Genomic DNA, 15196 nt, shown 5'->3' on the forward strand with positions numbered 1-15196 from the left:
AAGCTTACATTCTTGATAATCTAACTGCGTTGTCCGATTTACAATAGGCTTTACAGCGAAAGCATACCATGCGATTGTCTGAGGACTGCGCCCCACATCAACATATTTTTCAACCAGCACAGGCTTCACAAAATCACAAATAGCGATTTAAATAAATCACTTACTTTTGAAGATCTTCCTCTGTTTGCAATCCCAAGGGTCCCAGCTACAACATGAATGGTCGTTTTGTTAGATAAAATCCTTCTTTATATCCCAAAAGGTCAGTTTAGTTGGCACCATCGATTTCAGTAATCCACTCGTTCAACTTGCAGACAAAGGAGTCGATAAAGCTACCGCTAAACTTCGTCCAAACAAGTCAAACGACGTTTCTATTTAATCCTCAGGTATCCTAAAATGTAAATAAACTATAATATTTCATACGGAAAGTAGTATGTTCAATAGGAAAGTGAAATTGGTAAGCATGCGCCCTCTTCCTCGCGTGCCAAAAGACTGATATTGTTCCGGTGCTCTCTTCACCAAAACTCCAAATTCTTGCTCGTTTTTCAATAAACAAGCCTGAAACCTTGAATAAAGTCTGACATCTAGTGGAAGCCATAGGAATTGCAGTATGGGAGCCGGAATTACATAGGACCCATAGCTTCCCATTGTTAGAGCCTTGGACCGCCCCCCAAAAAATTCTGCTTGGTTTTTCTTCAGATTTTCACCTGCCATATCAATTCTGTTATAGTCTCTGAGATTATTTTAATATTTTTAGAAACAGCTGATTTTTTTTTTTTTTTATTATTATTTTTTGCTGTAGCGTGCAGAGCTCACTGTATTCACTAAGAAGCAAACTGACCGAAACGGGGAAAGAAGACCTAGCTTAACTTGCCCAATAAGAAACTCACATTTTTGTTGCAAAACATTTTGCTACGGTGTGAACTAATGAATGAGTCCCATTTCTATCATGTGAAATTGGAGTAGTGCAAGTAGTATTGGCTGAAAGCTTCTTCACTGAGTTTGAGAGCCTCGTTGTGATGGCTCTACAGGGAGCCCAAAGGTCTTTTGTGACGTTACTGCAGGATGCTTTTGTTTGATCACAGAAAAGGAGTCTGTAGAGAATCCTTTATAGTATGGCCTACCAGGGTAAAGCAATGTGTCCTGCCCAGAGTTGGGATGAAAATTTGCGTTTGCGTCTTAATGAACAGTGTTCTGTCAAGTTGTCAGCTGCTCCAACTACAGTGCCTTCAGAAAGTATTCACAACCCTAGACTTTTTCCACATTTTGTTGTGTTACAGCCTTAATTTAAAAAGGATTCATTGGAGATTTTTTTTTGTCACAATACTCCATAATGTCAAAGTGGAATTATGCATTTTTTAAAATTATTATTATTTATCTTAAATACCGTAATTTCCGGACTATTATGCGCACCTGAATATAAGCCGCACCCACTGAATTTAAAAAAAAATATTATTTTGAACATAAATAAGCCCCATATGTCTATAAGCCGCAGGTACCCACCGGTACATTGAAACAAATTAACTTTACACAGGCTTTAACGAAACACGGCTTGTAACAAAAATAAATAGGCTTTAACGAAACACGGCTTGTAACAACAATAAACAATTAGCAGTAAGCTTTAGTTGTCTTTTTGCACTGAGTCAATTCCTCACGCTGCTGTTTCCAATGTCTTATCATCGACTCATTAAGACCAAGCTCCCGTGCAGCAGCTCTATTTCCTTTTCCAACAGCCAGATCAATCGCCTTCAACTTGAAAGCTGCATCATATGCATTTCTCCGTGTCTTTGCCATGATGAGGGTGACAAAATGACTACCGTAATCAGAATGATGGGAAGTTTGAGAGCGCTCGATTTAATCTAAACAGTAAACAAAAGTTGTTTGACCTTAACCCGTTCGGCAATTTCATTGGTCTAATGAAAGCTTCATGCCGCCAAAAAACTGAGCACGTCACAGAATGTTTTTTTTTTTTTTTTTTGTGAAAAAAAAATTGAAAGCGGGAAAAATCCATATATTAGCCGTGTCATTATTTAAGCCGCGGGGTTCAAAGCGTGGGAAAAAAGTTGCGGCTTATAGTCCGGAATTTACGGTATACAAAATTTAAAAGCTGAAATGTATTAACCTCTCTCGGGTATGTGGGACGAAATCGTCCCACCTAGTCAACAGCCAGTGGAATCGAGTGGCGCGATATTCAAAAACCTTAAATGCTATAACTTCAATTTCTCAAACATATGACTATTTTACACCATTTTAAAGACAAGACTCTCGTTAATCTAACCACATTGTCCGATTTCAAAAAGGCTTTACAACGAAAGCAAAACATTAGATTATGTCAGAGTACCCAGCCAGAAATAATCACACACCCATTTTTCAAGCTAGCATATAATGTCACAAAAACCACAGCTAAATGCAGCACTAACCTTCGATCTTCATCAGATGACACTCCTAGGACATTATGTTAATCAATACATGCATGTTTTGTTCAATCAAGTTCATATTTATATCAAAAACCAGCTTTTTACATTAGCATGTGACGTTCAGAACTAGCAAACATACCGAAAACTTCCGGTGAATTTACTAAATTACTCACGTTAAACTTTCACAAAAAACATAACAATTATCTTAAGAATTATAGATACAGAACTCCTTCATGCAATCGCGGTGTCAGATTTTAAAATAGCTTTTCGGCAAAAGCACATTTTGCAATATTCTGAGTAGATAGCTCGCCATCACGGGCTAGTTATTTTGACACCCACCAAGTTTGGCGTTCACTAAACTCAGAATTACTATAAGAAAAATTGTATTACCTTTGCTGTTCTTCATCAGAATGCACTCCCAGGACTACTTCTTCATCCACAAATGTTGTTTTGGTTCAAAATAATCCATAGTTATGTTCAAATATCCTCTGTTTTGTCCGTGCGTTCAGGTCCCTATCCGAACCGTGACGCGCGGACGCATGTCGTGACAAAAAAATTCTAAATATTCCATTACCATACTTCGAAGCATGTCAAACGCTGTTTAAAATCAATTTTTATGCGATTTTTCTCGTAAAATAGCGATAATATTCAGACCGGGAGACGTCGTTTTCGTTCAAAGACTGAAAATGTAAAATGGACTCTTCACGTGCACACGCGCCCCCGTTTCATTGTTCTCAGATCGACCACTATCCAAATGCGCTACTGTTTTTCAGCCAGGGACTGCAGAGTCATCATTCCCCGTTCTGGCGCCTTCTGAGAGCCTATGGGAGCCTTAGAAAATGTCACGTTACAGCAGAGATCCTCTATTTTCCATAAAGAGGGTATAGAAGGCCAAGAAATGGTCAGAGAGGGCACTTCCTGTATGCAATCTTCTCAGGTTTTGGCCTGCCATATGAGTTCTGTTATACTCAGACACCATTCAAACAGTTTTAGAAACTTTAGGGTGTTTTCTATCCAAATAAAACAATTATATGCATATTCTAGTTTCTGGGCAGGAGTAATAACCAGATTAAATCAGGTACGTTTTTTTTATCCGGATGTGAAAATACTGCCCCCTACCCTAGAGAGGTTAAACCCCTTTGTTATGGCAAGCCTCGAAGTTCAGGAGTAAAAATGTGCTTAACAAGTCAATAAGTTGCATGGACATGAGTTGCATGGCCTCGGAGCACAATAGTTTTTAACATGATTTTTGAATGACTTCCTCACCTACCCCACACACACAATTATCTGTAAGATCCCTCAGTCGAGCAGTGAATTTCAAACACCGATTCAACCACAAAGACCAGGGAGGTTTTCCCAATGCCTCGAGGGGCACCTATTGGTACATGGGTAAAAATAAATAAAAAAGCAGACATTGAATATCCCTTTGAGCATGGTGATGTTATTAATTACACTTTTGCATGTTGTATCAATACACCCAGTCACTACAAAAATACAGGTGTCCTTCCTAAGTCAATTTCATTGAGAAATGAAACCGCTCAGGGATTTCACCATGAGGCCAACGGGGACTTTAAAACAGTTACAGAGTTTAATGGCTGTGATAGGAGAGAACTGTATATCTCACTGGTCATCCACAAAGCCAACACCTCCTTTGGCCGCCTTTCCTTCCAGTTCTCTGCTGCCAGTGACTGGAACGAATTTCAAAAATCGCTGCACTCACTGTATATAGACTTTATTTTTTTTCTCTTTTGTGTTATTGACAGTACGCTTGTTTATTCCATGTGTAACTCTTTCTGTCGCACTGCTTTGCTTTATCTTGGCCAGGTCGCAGTTGTAAATGAGAACTTGTTCTCAACTAGCTCACCTGGTTAAATAAAGGCAAAAATAAAAAAACTGAGGATGGATCAACAACATTGTAGGTACTCTACAATACTAACCTAATTGACAGGAAGCCTGTACAGAGTGCAGATGTTCCAAAACATGCATCCTGTTTGCAATAAGTAATACTGCAAACCAATTCACTTTTTGTCCTGAATACAAAGTGTTATGTTTGGGGCAAATCTAATACAACACATTACTGAGTACCACTCTCCATATTTTCAAGTAGTGTTGGCTGCATCATGTTATTTGGTATGCTTGAAATTGTTAACAGGAGTTTTTCAGGATAAAAAACTAAAACGTATGGCTCTAAACACAGGTCAAATCCTAGAGGAAAACCTGGTTCAGTCAGCTTTCCACTAGACATTGGGAGATGAATTCACCTTTCAGCAGGACAATAACCTAAAACACAAGGTCAAATTTACACTAGAGCTGCTTACCAAGAAGACCGTGAATGTTCCTGAGTGGCCAAGGAACAGTTTTGACTTAAATATACTTAAAAATCTATGGCAAGACCTGAAAAATGGTTGTCTAGAAAAGATCAACAACCAATTTGAGAGAGCTTGATGCATTTTGAAAAGAGTAATGGACAATGTTGCATAATCCAGGTGTGGAAAGCACTTAGACTTACCCAGACACTCACAGCTGTGCTTTTACTAAATATTGACTCAGGGGTGTGAATACTTCTGTAAATTAGATATTTAATTTTCAATAAATTTGCTAACTTTATTTTTTTCACTTTTATGGGGTATTGTGTGTAGATGGGTGGTAAACGCATTTAATACATGTTGGATTCAGGCTGTAACTGGAATAAGTCAAGGGGTATGAATATTTTCTGAAGCTTTGAACCAGTGTTAATGGTGATAGTAACCTGCTTTTGGAGGCTAGCTAGCAACGGCTCTTTTCTTTTTTTAAACACGGTTTACACAATCACCTTTTGATTCCAGTCATGATTAGGGATATTTTAGGCAAGGCTGAGCAGCTAAACATAAGCAGCTAGCTTTATTTTTGTGAATGGGCACTGTAAGTAAGCATGGGTTTGGTTACTAAAAGATTTAAAAGGCTATTTGGGACAACTTTTCTGTTGCCTGGCTACCCATCCATATTGCTCAGGGCCAAACGCCTGGCCCACTAATGCTCTTTCTCTACAGTGAGTCTGGGGAGTGTTCAGCAGGACGGAACATTTTAGATCAAACATGCCTCCGACATGTAGAATAAGGAATCACATTGGCTCTTTTCATGGCATTTCTATATGCAACATTCAAGTGTTTGTCAACTGAACAAGGCCCTGGATTCTTCTCCCTGACGTCTTCTGGAATGCGAACACATTCTGACCGTTTTGATTGGTCCTAGAAACTGATCGGTTTGGCCAGAGCCGGCCTACAAAATGATGTCATCAACGTTGATACTCTGGTTAATCACTGTTGAATTTGTTGTGTTCGTCACTCATTTTGACGTCACACAAACTAATTCTAGGATGTCAGTTTCAGACAATGAACAGACAGTGATCGTCGATAGAGCAACAGAACTAAATTCAGGATCATGAGTCGTCAGGCAAAGCTTTTCTGCGCATAGGTTTTTCCTTTGGCCCTGTTTTGAGCTGTCTTTCTCTACAGGGCTGAGGATGAGGACTCTGTGACAGGGACTAAGGTGAAGGTAAAGTACGGCCGAGGGAAGACCCAGAAGATATACGAGGCCAACATCAAGAAAACTGAGAACGATGATGCCGGAGATGTCCTCTACCTGGTACACTACTACGGCTGGAATGTCAGGTAACCCATGGACACACATTTCCGTTTTCACCCACCTGAAAGAAATGATGGGGATTTGTTTTTATGATTCATTGTCTTGATCATGGCAGTATTTTCGGTATTAGTTTTCCACCTTTCTCTATATTTCTGTTTTTGAAATTACTTTGACATTCAATGTCGTGCAAGGATTCTTCTGCCATAGCAACCCTTGGACGGGCTGCTTAAGCGTTTTTTTGGGACGCTTAAATCTTTTAAATCTAGCTATAATGTTTATGGGTTAATTTCCCCTCTATAGCTATGAGTGAGTCTAGCTATAATGTTTATGGTTTAATTTCCCCTCTCTAGGTATGATGAGTGGGTCAAAGCAGACCGGATCATCTGGCCTGTCGACAAGGGCGGAACAAAAAATAAACAGAAAAAGAAAGTCATGAACAAAGAGGATGGAGAGAAGGACAAGCAGGGGAAGCTGGGTGGGTTGAGAGGTCGCCCTCTTCTCAGAACCACTCCCCCCAGTGCCAACCGCAGTGTCTCCAAGACCCCCAGCCGTGAGGGGCGCTCCAGCAGCAAGAGCAAATCTGACACCTCACCCCTGCCCAATGGAGAGGGTAAGAGACACGAGACCTGTACCTAAACCAGCATGTAACGTGACTCCACGGGTGCATCCCGATAGTGAACCTTGGCTTTCTTTTCTCCTCACCTTAATCTGCACCTATTATCAATCCTATGGAGAGAGTGAACCTATGGGGCTCGTTCAGCAGGGTGCAATGTTACAGAATGTTCAGACCAAAACGTAGAACAAATATGGTCGTCTGTCATGACAACTTTATTCATAAAATTTGTCTCTGAACAGGTACCCCTCGCCAACGCACAAGAAGATCCTCTGGGATGTATGACTCGGACAGGGATGCCAACTCCAATGGTAGGTACATACCTCTAAATGCAGAGGCAGTATAGTGTAGTCACTACTTTAATTATGAGAACTATGATAGTCAACATTTAAGGACGATTAGAGGGTGTTTCTTGCCAAGTGAGGTGGGTTTTACCAGACACAGATTAACCTGTTGAGGACAGACGTTCCGCTAGCGGAATCCCGTTCCGCCTGCGGAACCCCTAGCCAACAGCCAATGGCATCGCACGGCGCGAAATACAAAACCAACTAAAAAAAACAATTCAATTTTCTCAAACAATCAAATATTTTACACCATTTTAAAGATGAGACTCTCGTTAATCTAACCACATTGTCCGATTTCAAAAAGGCTTTACAGCGAAAGCAAAACATTAGATTATGTTAGGGGAGTACATAGACACAAATAATCACACAGCCATTTTCAAAGCAAGCATATATGTCACATAAACCCAAACCACAGCTAAATGCAGCACTAACCTTTGATCTTCATCAGATGACACTCCTAGGACATTATGTTATACAATACATGCATGTTTTGTTCAATCAAGTTCATATTTATATCAAAAACCAGCTTTTTACATTAGCATATGATGTTTAGAACTAGCATACCCACCGCAAACTTCCGGTGAATTTACTAAATTACTCATGATAAACGTTGACAAAATACATAACAATTATTTTAAGAATTATAGATACAGAACTCCTTTATGCAATCGCGGTGTCAGATTTTAAAATAGCTTTTCGGCGAAAGCACATTTTGCAATATTCTGAGTACATAGCTCGGCCATCACGGCTAGCTATTTTGACACCCACCAAGTTTGGGGCTCACTAAACTCAAAATTACTATTAGAAAAATTGGATTACCTCTGCTGTTCTTCGTCAGAATGCACTCCCAGGACTTCTACTTCAACAACAAATGTTGTTTTGGTTCCAAATAATCCATAGTTATATTCAAATAGCTCAGTTTTTTTTTCGTGCGTTCAGGTCACTATCCGAAGGGTGACGCGCGATCGCATTTCGTGACATAACATTTCAAAATATTCCATTACCGTACTTAGAAGCATGTCAAATGCTGTTTAAACTAAATTTTTATGCTATTTTTCTCGTAAAATAGCAATAATATTCCAACCGGGCAACGTTGTATTCATTCAAAGGCTGAAAGAAAAAAATGGAGTAGTCTCGTGAATGCGCATCTCAGTCTCACTGTCCCCAGGCTGACCACTTACAAATTCTGCTGCTGTTCTTTGCCCAGAGACAGCAGACACCCCATTCCACTTTCTGGCGGCTTTAGAGAGCCAATGGAAGCCTTAGAAAATGTCACGTTACAGCACAGATGCTGTAATGTCGATAGAGCTGCAACAGAAGGACAACAAATTGTCAGACAGGGCACTTCCTGTATGGAATCTTCTCAGGTTTTGGCCTGCCATATGAGCTCTGTTATACTCACAGACACCATTCAAACAGTTTTAGAAACTTTGGAGTGTTTTCTATCCAAATCTACTAATTATATGCATATTCTAGTTTCTGGGCAGGAGTAGTAACCAGATTAAATCGGGTACGTTTTTTATCCGGCCGTGAAAATACTGCCCCCTATCCCAAAGAAGTTAAACCTAGTCCTGGACTAAAGTAGCTCTTTCAGTGGATATTCTGCATTGGGCTTGATTTTCAGTCCAGGACTACACTTAATCTGTGTCTGGGGAAACTGCGCCTTGGTGTTTGGAAGTAATGGTTATTTTATGGATTCAAGCCTGGACTTTTGATGGATGGAAGCTAACGCTTTATGTGCCCCTTCTACTTCTTTTAGATGAGTCAGGGAATTCGTCTGAGGACAGTGAGTCAGAGGATTCGCCGGAGAAGAAGCCTGCATGGGCGGAGAGAACCGACCCCGCCACGGCCCGTAAACAGGAAGAGGAGGAGGACCTGAGGGTGGAGAGAGGAAGAGCAGAGGCAGTGGCCGCCGCAGCAGCCCAGGCAGCAGCACAGCTCCAGCCCCCCAGCAGCCCTAAGGAGAAGGAACAGCAGCAGGAGGACAAACTCCCTGAGAGGGAGCCTGAGAAAGATGAGGCTGAGGAGCAGCCCCAGATGCCTCCCATGACCCCTGAACCTGACAGACCCAAGGAGGAGGACCCCCCTAACCTGAAATCCCCCAGGCCTAAAGCATCACGTAGAAGTAACGTTAGAGACCCAGAGAGGAACACCAACAACACTGGCTCTGAGATATCCACCACCACTCCCAACCACACTGAGAAGGAGTCGTTCCCCAGCCCATGCCCCCTGAAGAGGCAGGATGAGCCCATGGTGGTCCTTCACTGTCTCACTGCTGAGCACCTCCCCAGCATGCCCGACCTCCCCATCATGGACTCCGACACAGACTCTGCCCCGGAAGAGGAGATCTGCAGGGAGGAGCGAGGCGTGGCCAAGCGTAAAGCCACCGACCACAGGACGCCGGACAAGAAGGTGCGTCTAGACTGGAGGGAGGATACTGTCAGAATGGCATCGCCGGGCGGGAGGCCCCACGACTCGCCGGGCGGGAGGCCCCACGACTCGCCGGGCGGGAGGCCCCACGACTCGCCGGGCGGGAGGCCCCACGACTCGCCGGGCGGGAGGCCCCACGACTCGCCGGGCGGGAGGCCCCACGACTCGCCGGGCGGGAGGCCCCACGACTCGCCGGGCGGGAGGCCCCACGACTCGCCGGGCGGGAGGCCCCACGACTCGCCGGGCGGGAGGCCCCACGACTCGCCGGGCGGGAGGCCCCACGACTCGCCGGGCGGGAGGCCCCACGACTCGCCGGGCGGGAGGCACACGATTCCAGAGCGGAGGCTGGAGTCGGGGGGACTGAAAGAAGAAGAGTGTCTGACGCAAGCGAAGGGTAAAACGGAGCCGGAGGTTAAAACAGAGATGCCTGCCCTCACTCCGGAGGTGCGGTGTCGAGGTCCAGGAGAGGGGGGTGTCGCAGGAGGTCAGCCCAGGTCGGAGCAGCCAGACTATGGGGCAGAGGAGGAGCTGATGCCCCAGATAGGGCCTGAGGCGCTGGTCTGCCATGAGGTGGATTTGGACGACCTGGATGAGAAGGACAAGACCTCAGCAGAAGACCTCCTAATGATGATGAGCCAAGGGAAAGTCCATGCTCCCCCTCCATCCAATGCCTCCTCCCACCACCCCCAGACCCACAACAACCCTCCTCCGTCCTCCGGTGGCACTGCTCCTCCACAAGTCTTTTCCCCCACCTCGGCCCCTAGCCCTGATGAGTCTATAAGCACCAAGAGTGAGAGCGACGTCACCATCGAGGTTGACAGCGTAGCTGGGGAGTCTCAGGAGGGGCTCGGTGATAATGAGTCGGCCAACTCCAACTGCTTTGAAGCCAACACCAGCTCTAGCAACTCGAGCGTGTCACTACAGGAGAGGGACACCAAGGACAGAGGTGGGTCACATACAGACTGGCATAGAATAGGCTATATCCATTTAGCCTTGCGGTTAGAGCGTTGGGCCAGTAACCGAAAGGTCGCTGGTTCGAATTCCTAAGCCAACTAGGCAAAATCTCTGTGCCCTTGAGCAAGGCATTTAACCCTAACTGGTCCTATAAGTTGCTCTGGATAAGAACGTCTGCTAAATGACTCAAATGTATACTACCGTTCAAAGGTAAGGGGTCACTTAGAAATGTCCTTGTTTTGAAAGAAAAGCACATTTTTTTGTCCTTTTTAAAATGACATCGAATTGATCAGAAATACAGTGTAGACATCGTTAATGTTGTAAATGACTATTGTAGCTGGAAATGGCAGATTTTTTTATGGAATATCTATGGAGGCCCATTATCAGCAAACGTCACTCCTGTGTTCCAATGGCACGTTGTGTTAGCTAATCCAAGTTTATAATTTTAAAAGGTAAATTGATCATTAGAAAACTATTTTGCGATTGTTAGCACAGCTGAAAACTGTTGTTCTGATTAAAGAAGCAATAAAACTGGCCTTTAGACTACTTGAGTATCTGGAGCATCAGCGTGGGTTTGACAGGCTCAAAATGGCCAGAAACAAAACTTTCTTCTGAAACTCGTTAGTCTATTCTTGTTCTGAGAAATGAAAGTTATTCCATGCGAGAAATTGCCAAGAAACTGAAGATCTCGTACAACCCTGTGTACTACTCAATTTACAGAACAGCGTAAACTGGCTCTAACCAGAATAGAAAGAGGAGTGGCAGGCCCCGGTGCACAACTGAGCAAGAGGACAAGTACATTAGAATGTGTAGTATGAGAAACAGACGCCTCACTAGTCCTCAACTGGCGGCTTCATTAAGTAGTACCCGCAAAACACCATTCTCAAAGTCAACAGTGAAGAGGTGATTCCGGGATGCTGGCCTTCTAGGCAGAGTTCCTCTGTCCAGTGTCTGTTCTTTTGCCCAACTTAATCTTTTCTTTTTATTGGTCAGTTTGAGATATGGCTTTTTCTTTGCAACTCTGCCTAGAAGGCCAGTATCCCGGAATCACCTCTTCACTGTTGACGTTGAAACTGGTGTTTTGCCTGTACTATTTAATGTAGCTGCCAGTTGAGGACTTGTGAGGCGTCTGTTTCTCTGGTAGTGCCAGTTTGCACTATTCTGTGAAGGGAGTAGTACACAGCCTTGTATCAGATCTCGCATGGAATAGCCTTCATTTCTCAGAACAAGAATAGACTGATGAGTTTCAGAAGAAAGTTATTTGTTTCTGGACATTTTGGGCCTGTAATCAAACCTACAAATGCTGATGCTCCAGATACTCAAGTAGTCTAAAGAAGGCCAGTTTTATTGCATCTTTAACCTCTCTGGGCTAGGTGGGATGTTAGCGTCCCACTCTATTCAACAGCCAGTGGAATCGCATGGCGCGAAATACAAATACCTCAAAAATGCTATAACTTCAATTTCTCAAACATATGACTATTTTACACCATTTGAAAGATAAGACTCTCGTTAATCCAACCACATTGTCCGATTTCAAAAAGGCTTTACAGCGAAAGCAAAACATTATATTATGTCAGGAGAGTACCCAGCCAAAAATAATCACACAGCCATTTTCAAAGCAAGCATATATGTCACAAAAACCCAAACCACAGCTAAATTCAGCACTAACCTTTTGATCTTCATCAGATGACACTCCTAGGACATTATGTTATACAATACATGCATGTTCTGTTCAATCAAGTTCATATTTATATCAAAAAACAGCTTTTTACATTAGCATGTGATGTTCAGAACTAGCATACCCACCGAAAACTTCCGTTGAATTTACTAACTTACTCCATGATAAACGTTGACAAAATACATAACAATTATTTTAAGAATTATAGATACAGAACTCCTTTATGCAATCGCTATGTCAGATTTTAAAATAGCTTTTCGGCGAAAGCACATTTTGCAATATTCTGAGTACATAGCTCAGCCATCACGGCTAGCTAATTTGACACCCGCCAAGTTTGGGGCAACCTAAACTCAGAATTACTATAAGAAAAATTGGATTACCTTTGCTGTTCTTCGTCAGAATGCACTCCCAGGACTTCTACTTCAACAACAAATGTTGTTTTGTTTCCAAATAATCCATAGTTATATCCAAATACCTCCGTTTTGTTTGTGTGTTCAGGTCACTATCCAAAGGGTAACGCGCGAGCGCGTTTCGTGACAAAAAAATTCTAAATGTTCCTTTACCGTACTTAAAAGCATGTCAAACGCTGTTTAAAATCCATTTTTATGCAATTTTTCTCGTAAAATAGCGATAATATTCCAACCGGACAACGTTGTATTCATTCAAAGAGTGAAAGAAAAAAATGGCGAGGTCTCGTGAACGCTCATCTCCAGTCTCTGTCACCAGGCAGTCCACTGACAAACTCTGCTGCTGTTATCTGCCCAGAGACAGGAGACGTGTCATTCCGCTTTCTGAAGGCTTTAGAGAGCCAATGGAAGCCTTAGAAAGTGTCACGTAACAGCACAGATACTGTAATTTCGATAGAGATGCAACAGAAGGACTACAAATGGTCAGACAGGCCACTTCCTGCTTGTAATTTTCTCAGGTTTTTGCCTGCCATATGAGTTCTGTTATACTCACAGACACCGTTCAAACAGATTTAGAAACTTTAGAGTGTTTTCTATCCAAATCTACTAATAATATGCATATTCTCGTTTCTGGGCAAGAGTAGTAACCAGTTTAAATCGGGAATGTTTTTTTTTTTTATCCGGCCGTGAAAATACTGCCCCCTATCCCAGACAGGTTAATCAGAACAACAGTTTTCAGCTGTGCTAACATAATTGCAAAAGAGTTTTCTTTTCAATTAGCCTTTTAAAATGATAAACTTGGATTAGCTAACACAATGTGCCATTGGAACACAGGAATGATGGTTGCTGATAATGGGCCTCTGTATGCTTATGTAGATATTCCATAAAAAATCTACCTTTTCCAGCTACAATAGTCATTAACAACATTAACAATGTCCGATCAATTTCATGTTATTTTAATGGACAAACATGTGCTTTTCAAAAACAAGGACATTTCTAAGTGACCCTAAACTTTTGAACGGTAGTGTAAATGTAAAAATGTGTTTATTGCGAACAGTTCCTCACACGTTAGTTTTTATACATATTTTACTCATTGCAAATAAGGTTTTAGTTGTACACTCATGGGGAAACATCTCTGTCCTCTGAAATGAATATATTACATTTTCTCCCTTTTATCATTAGGTCAGAAAAGGTTGATGGACTGCAATATGAGTTGTTCTGCAAAGAAGCAGAAGCGCAACCAGAAACGGCCAAGCACAACATCCAAAATGGAGAACAATGGAGCAGGTAAGTCACATGGTTTGATTTAGTAACGCACCGATATGACATTTTTAGCCAATACTGATATCCGATATTTTCCTTGCCAAAGAAAATTATACCGATAACCGATATTTAAAATGTAAGCATTCTAAGTACAGTTAAATAGTTAACACGCACACATGGACGCAGCGGTCTAAGGCACTGCATCTCAGTGCAAGAGGCGTCACTACAGTGCTTGGTTCGAATCCAGGCTGTATCACATCTAGTCGTGATTGGGAGTCCCATAGGGCGGCGCACAATTGGCCCAGCGTCGTCTGGGTTTGGCTGGTGTAGGCCATCGTAAATAAGAATTTGTTCTTAACCTCTATGGGCTAGGTGGGACGCTAGCGTCCCCCCCGTGGTGCACTCCATCAACAGCAGGTGCATTTCAAGAGCGGCAAATTTGAATCCAAATAAATGTCAAAATTCAAATTTTTCAAACATAGAACTATTTTACACCCTTTGAAAGATAAACATCTCCTTAATCTAACCACGTTTTACGATTTCAAAAAGGTTTTACGGCGAAAGCATAAATTTAGAGTATGTTAGGACAGTACATTTACAAGAGTTGTGTGTAATGTTTTGTCAATTCAAAGACAGGGTCACCAAAACCATAAAACCAGCTAAAATGATGCACTAACCTTTTACAATCTCCATCAGATGACACTCCTAGGACATTATGTTAGACAATGCATGCATTTTTAGTTCTATCAAGTTCATATTTATATCCAAAAACAGCGTTTTACTATGGCATTGATGTTGAGGAAATCGTTTCCCTCCAATAACCGGCAGTCAAGTCAACACCACAAATTAAATAATTCAAATTAGAAAACATTGGTAAAATATTATATTGTCATTTAAAGAATTATAGATTTACATCTCTTGAACGCAATCAACTTGCCAGATTTAAAAATAACCTTACTGGGAAATCACACTTTGCAATAATCTGAGCACTGCGCCCAGAAAAATACGCGTTGCGATACAGACTAGACGTCATGTTGGGGAGATCTAAAATCGAAAATACTATGTAAATAATCCATTACCTTTGATTCTCTTCATCAGATGTCACTTCCAGGTATCACAGGTCCATAACGAATGTAGTTTTGTTCAAAAAAGCTCATCATTTATGTCCAAAAATCTCCGTCTTGTTAGCACATGATCTAAGCCAGCCGGACTTCTCGTCATGAACGAGGGGGAAAAATATATTTACGTTCGTTCAAACATGTCAAACGTTGTATAGCATAAATCATTAGTGCCTTTTTTAACCAGAACATGAATAATATTCAAGGTGGACGAATGCATACTCTTTTATAATGTATTGGAACGAGGGTACCCAACATGAACTCGCGCGCCAGGTGTCTAATGGGCCATCATCGTTCCATGGCTCTTGTTCGGTCAGATCTCCCTCCAGAAGATTCAAAACACTTTGTAAA

The 15196-nt window shown here is 42.1% G+C and overlaps 1 protein-coding gene across 5 annotated transcripts in view; it reads left to right on the forward strand.

Annotated features, from left to right (window-relative positions):
• Nucleotides 1–15196, forward strand: part of LOC106611238 (AT-rich interactive domain-containing protein 4A) — a 61584-nt gene that overhangs the window by 40079 nt on the left and 6309 nt on the right. For all 5 annotated transcript variants that reach the window (XM_082955740.1, XM_014211236.3, XM_082955741.1 and 2 more), the window contains 5 exons: nt 5909–6064; nt 6389–6648; nt 6894–6962; nt 8755–10371; nt 13647–13751. In XM_082955740.1, the coding sequence (XP_082811866.1) occupies nt 5909–6064; nt 6389–6648; nt 6894–6962; nt 8755–10371; nt 13647–13751 (2207 nt within the window). The remainder of the gene's footprint in view (nt 1–5908; nt 6065–6388; nt 6649–6893; nt 6963–8754; nt 10372–13646; nt 13752–15196) is intronic.

This window comes from Salmo salar, chromosome 09, assembly GCF_965601325.2.
Source record: "Salmo salar chromosome 09, fSalSal1, whole genome shotgun sequence".
Lineage (NCBI taxonomy): Eukaryota > Metazoa > Chordata > Actinopteri > Salmoniformes > Salmonidae > Salmo > Salmo salar.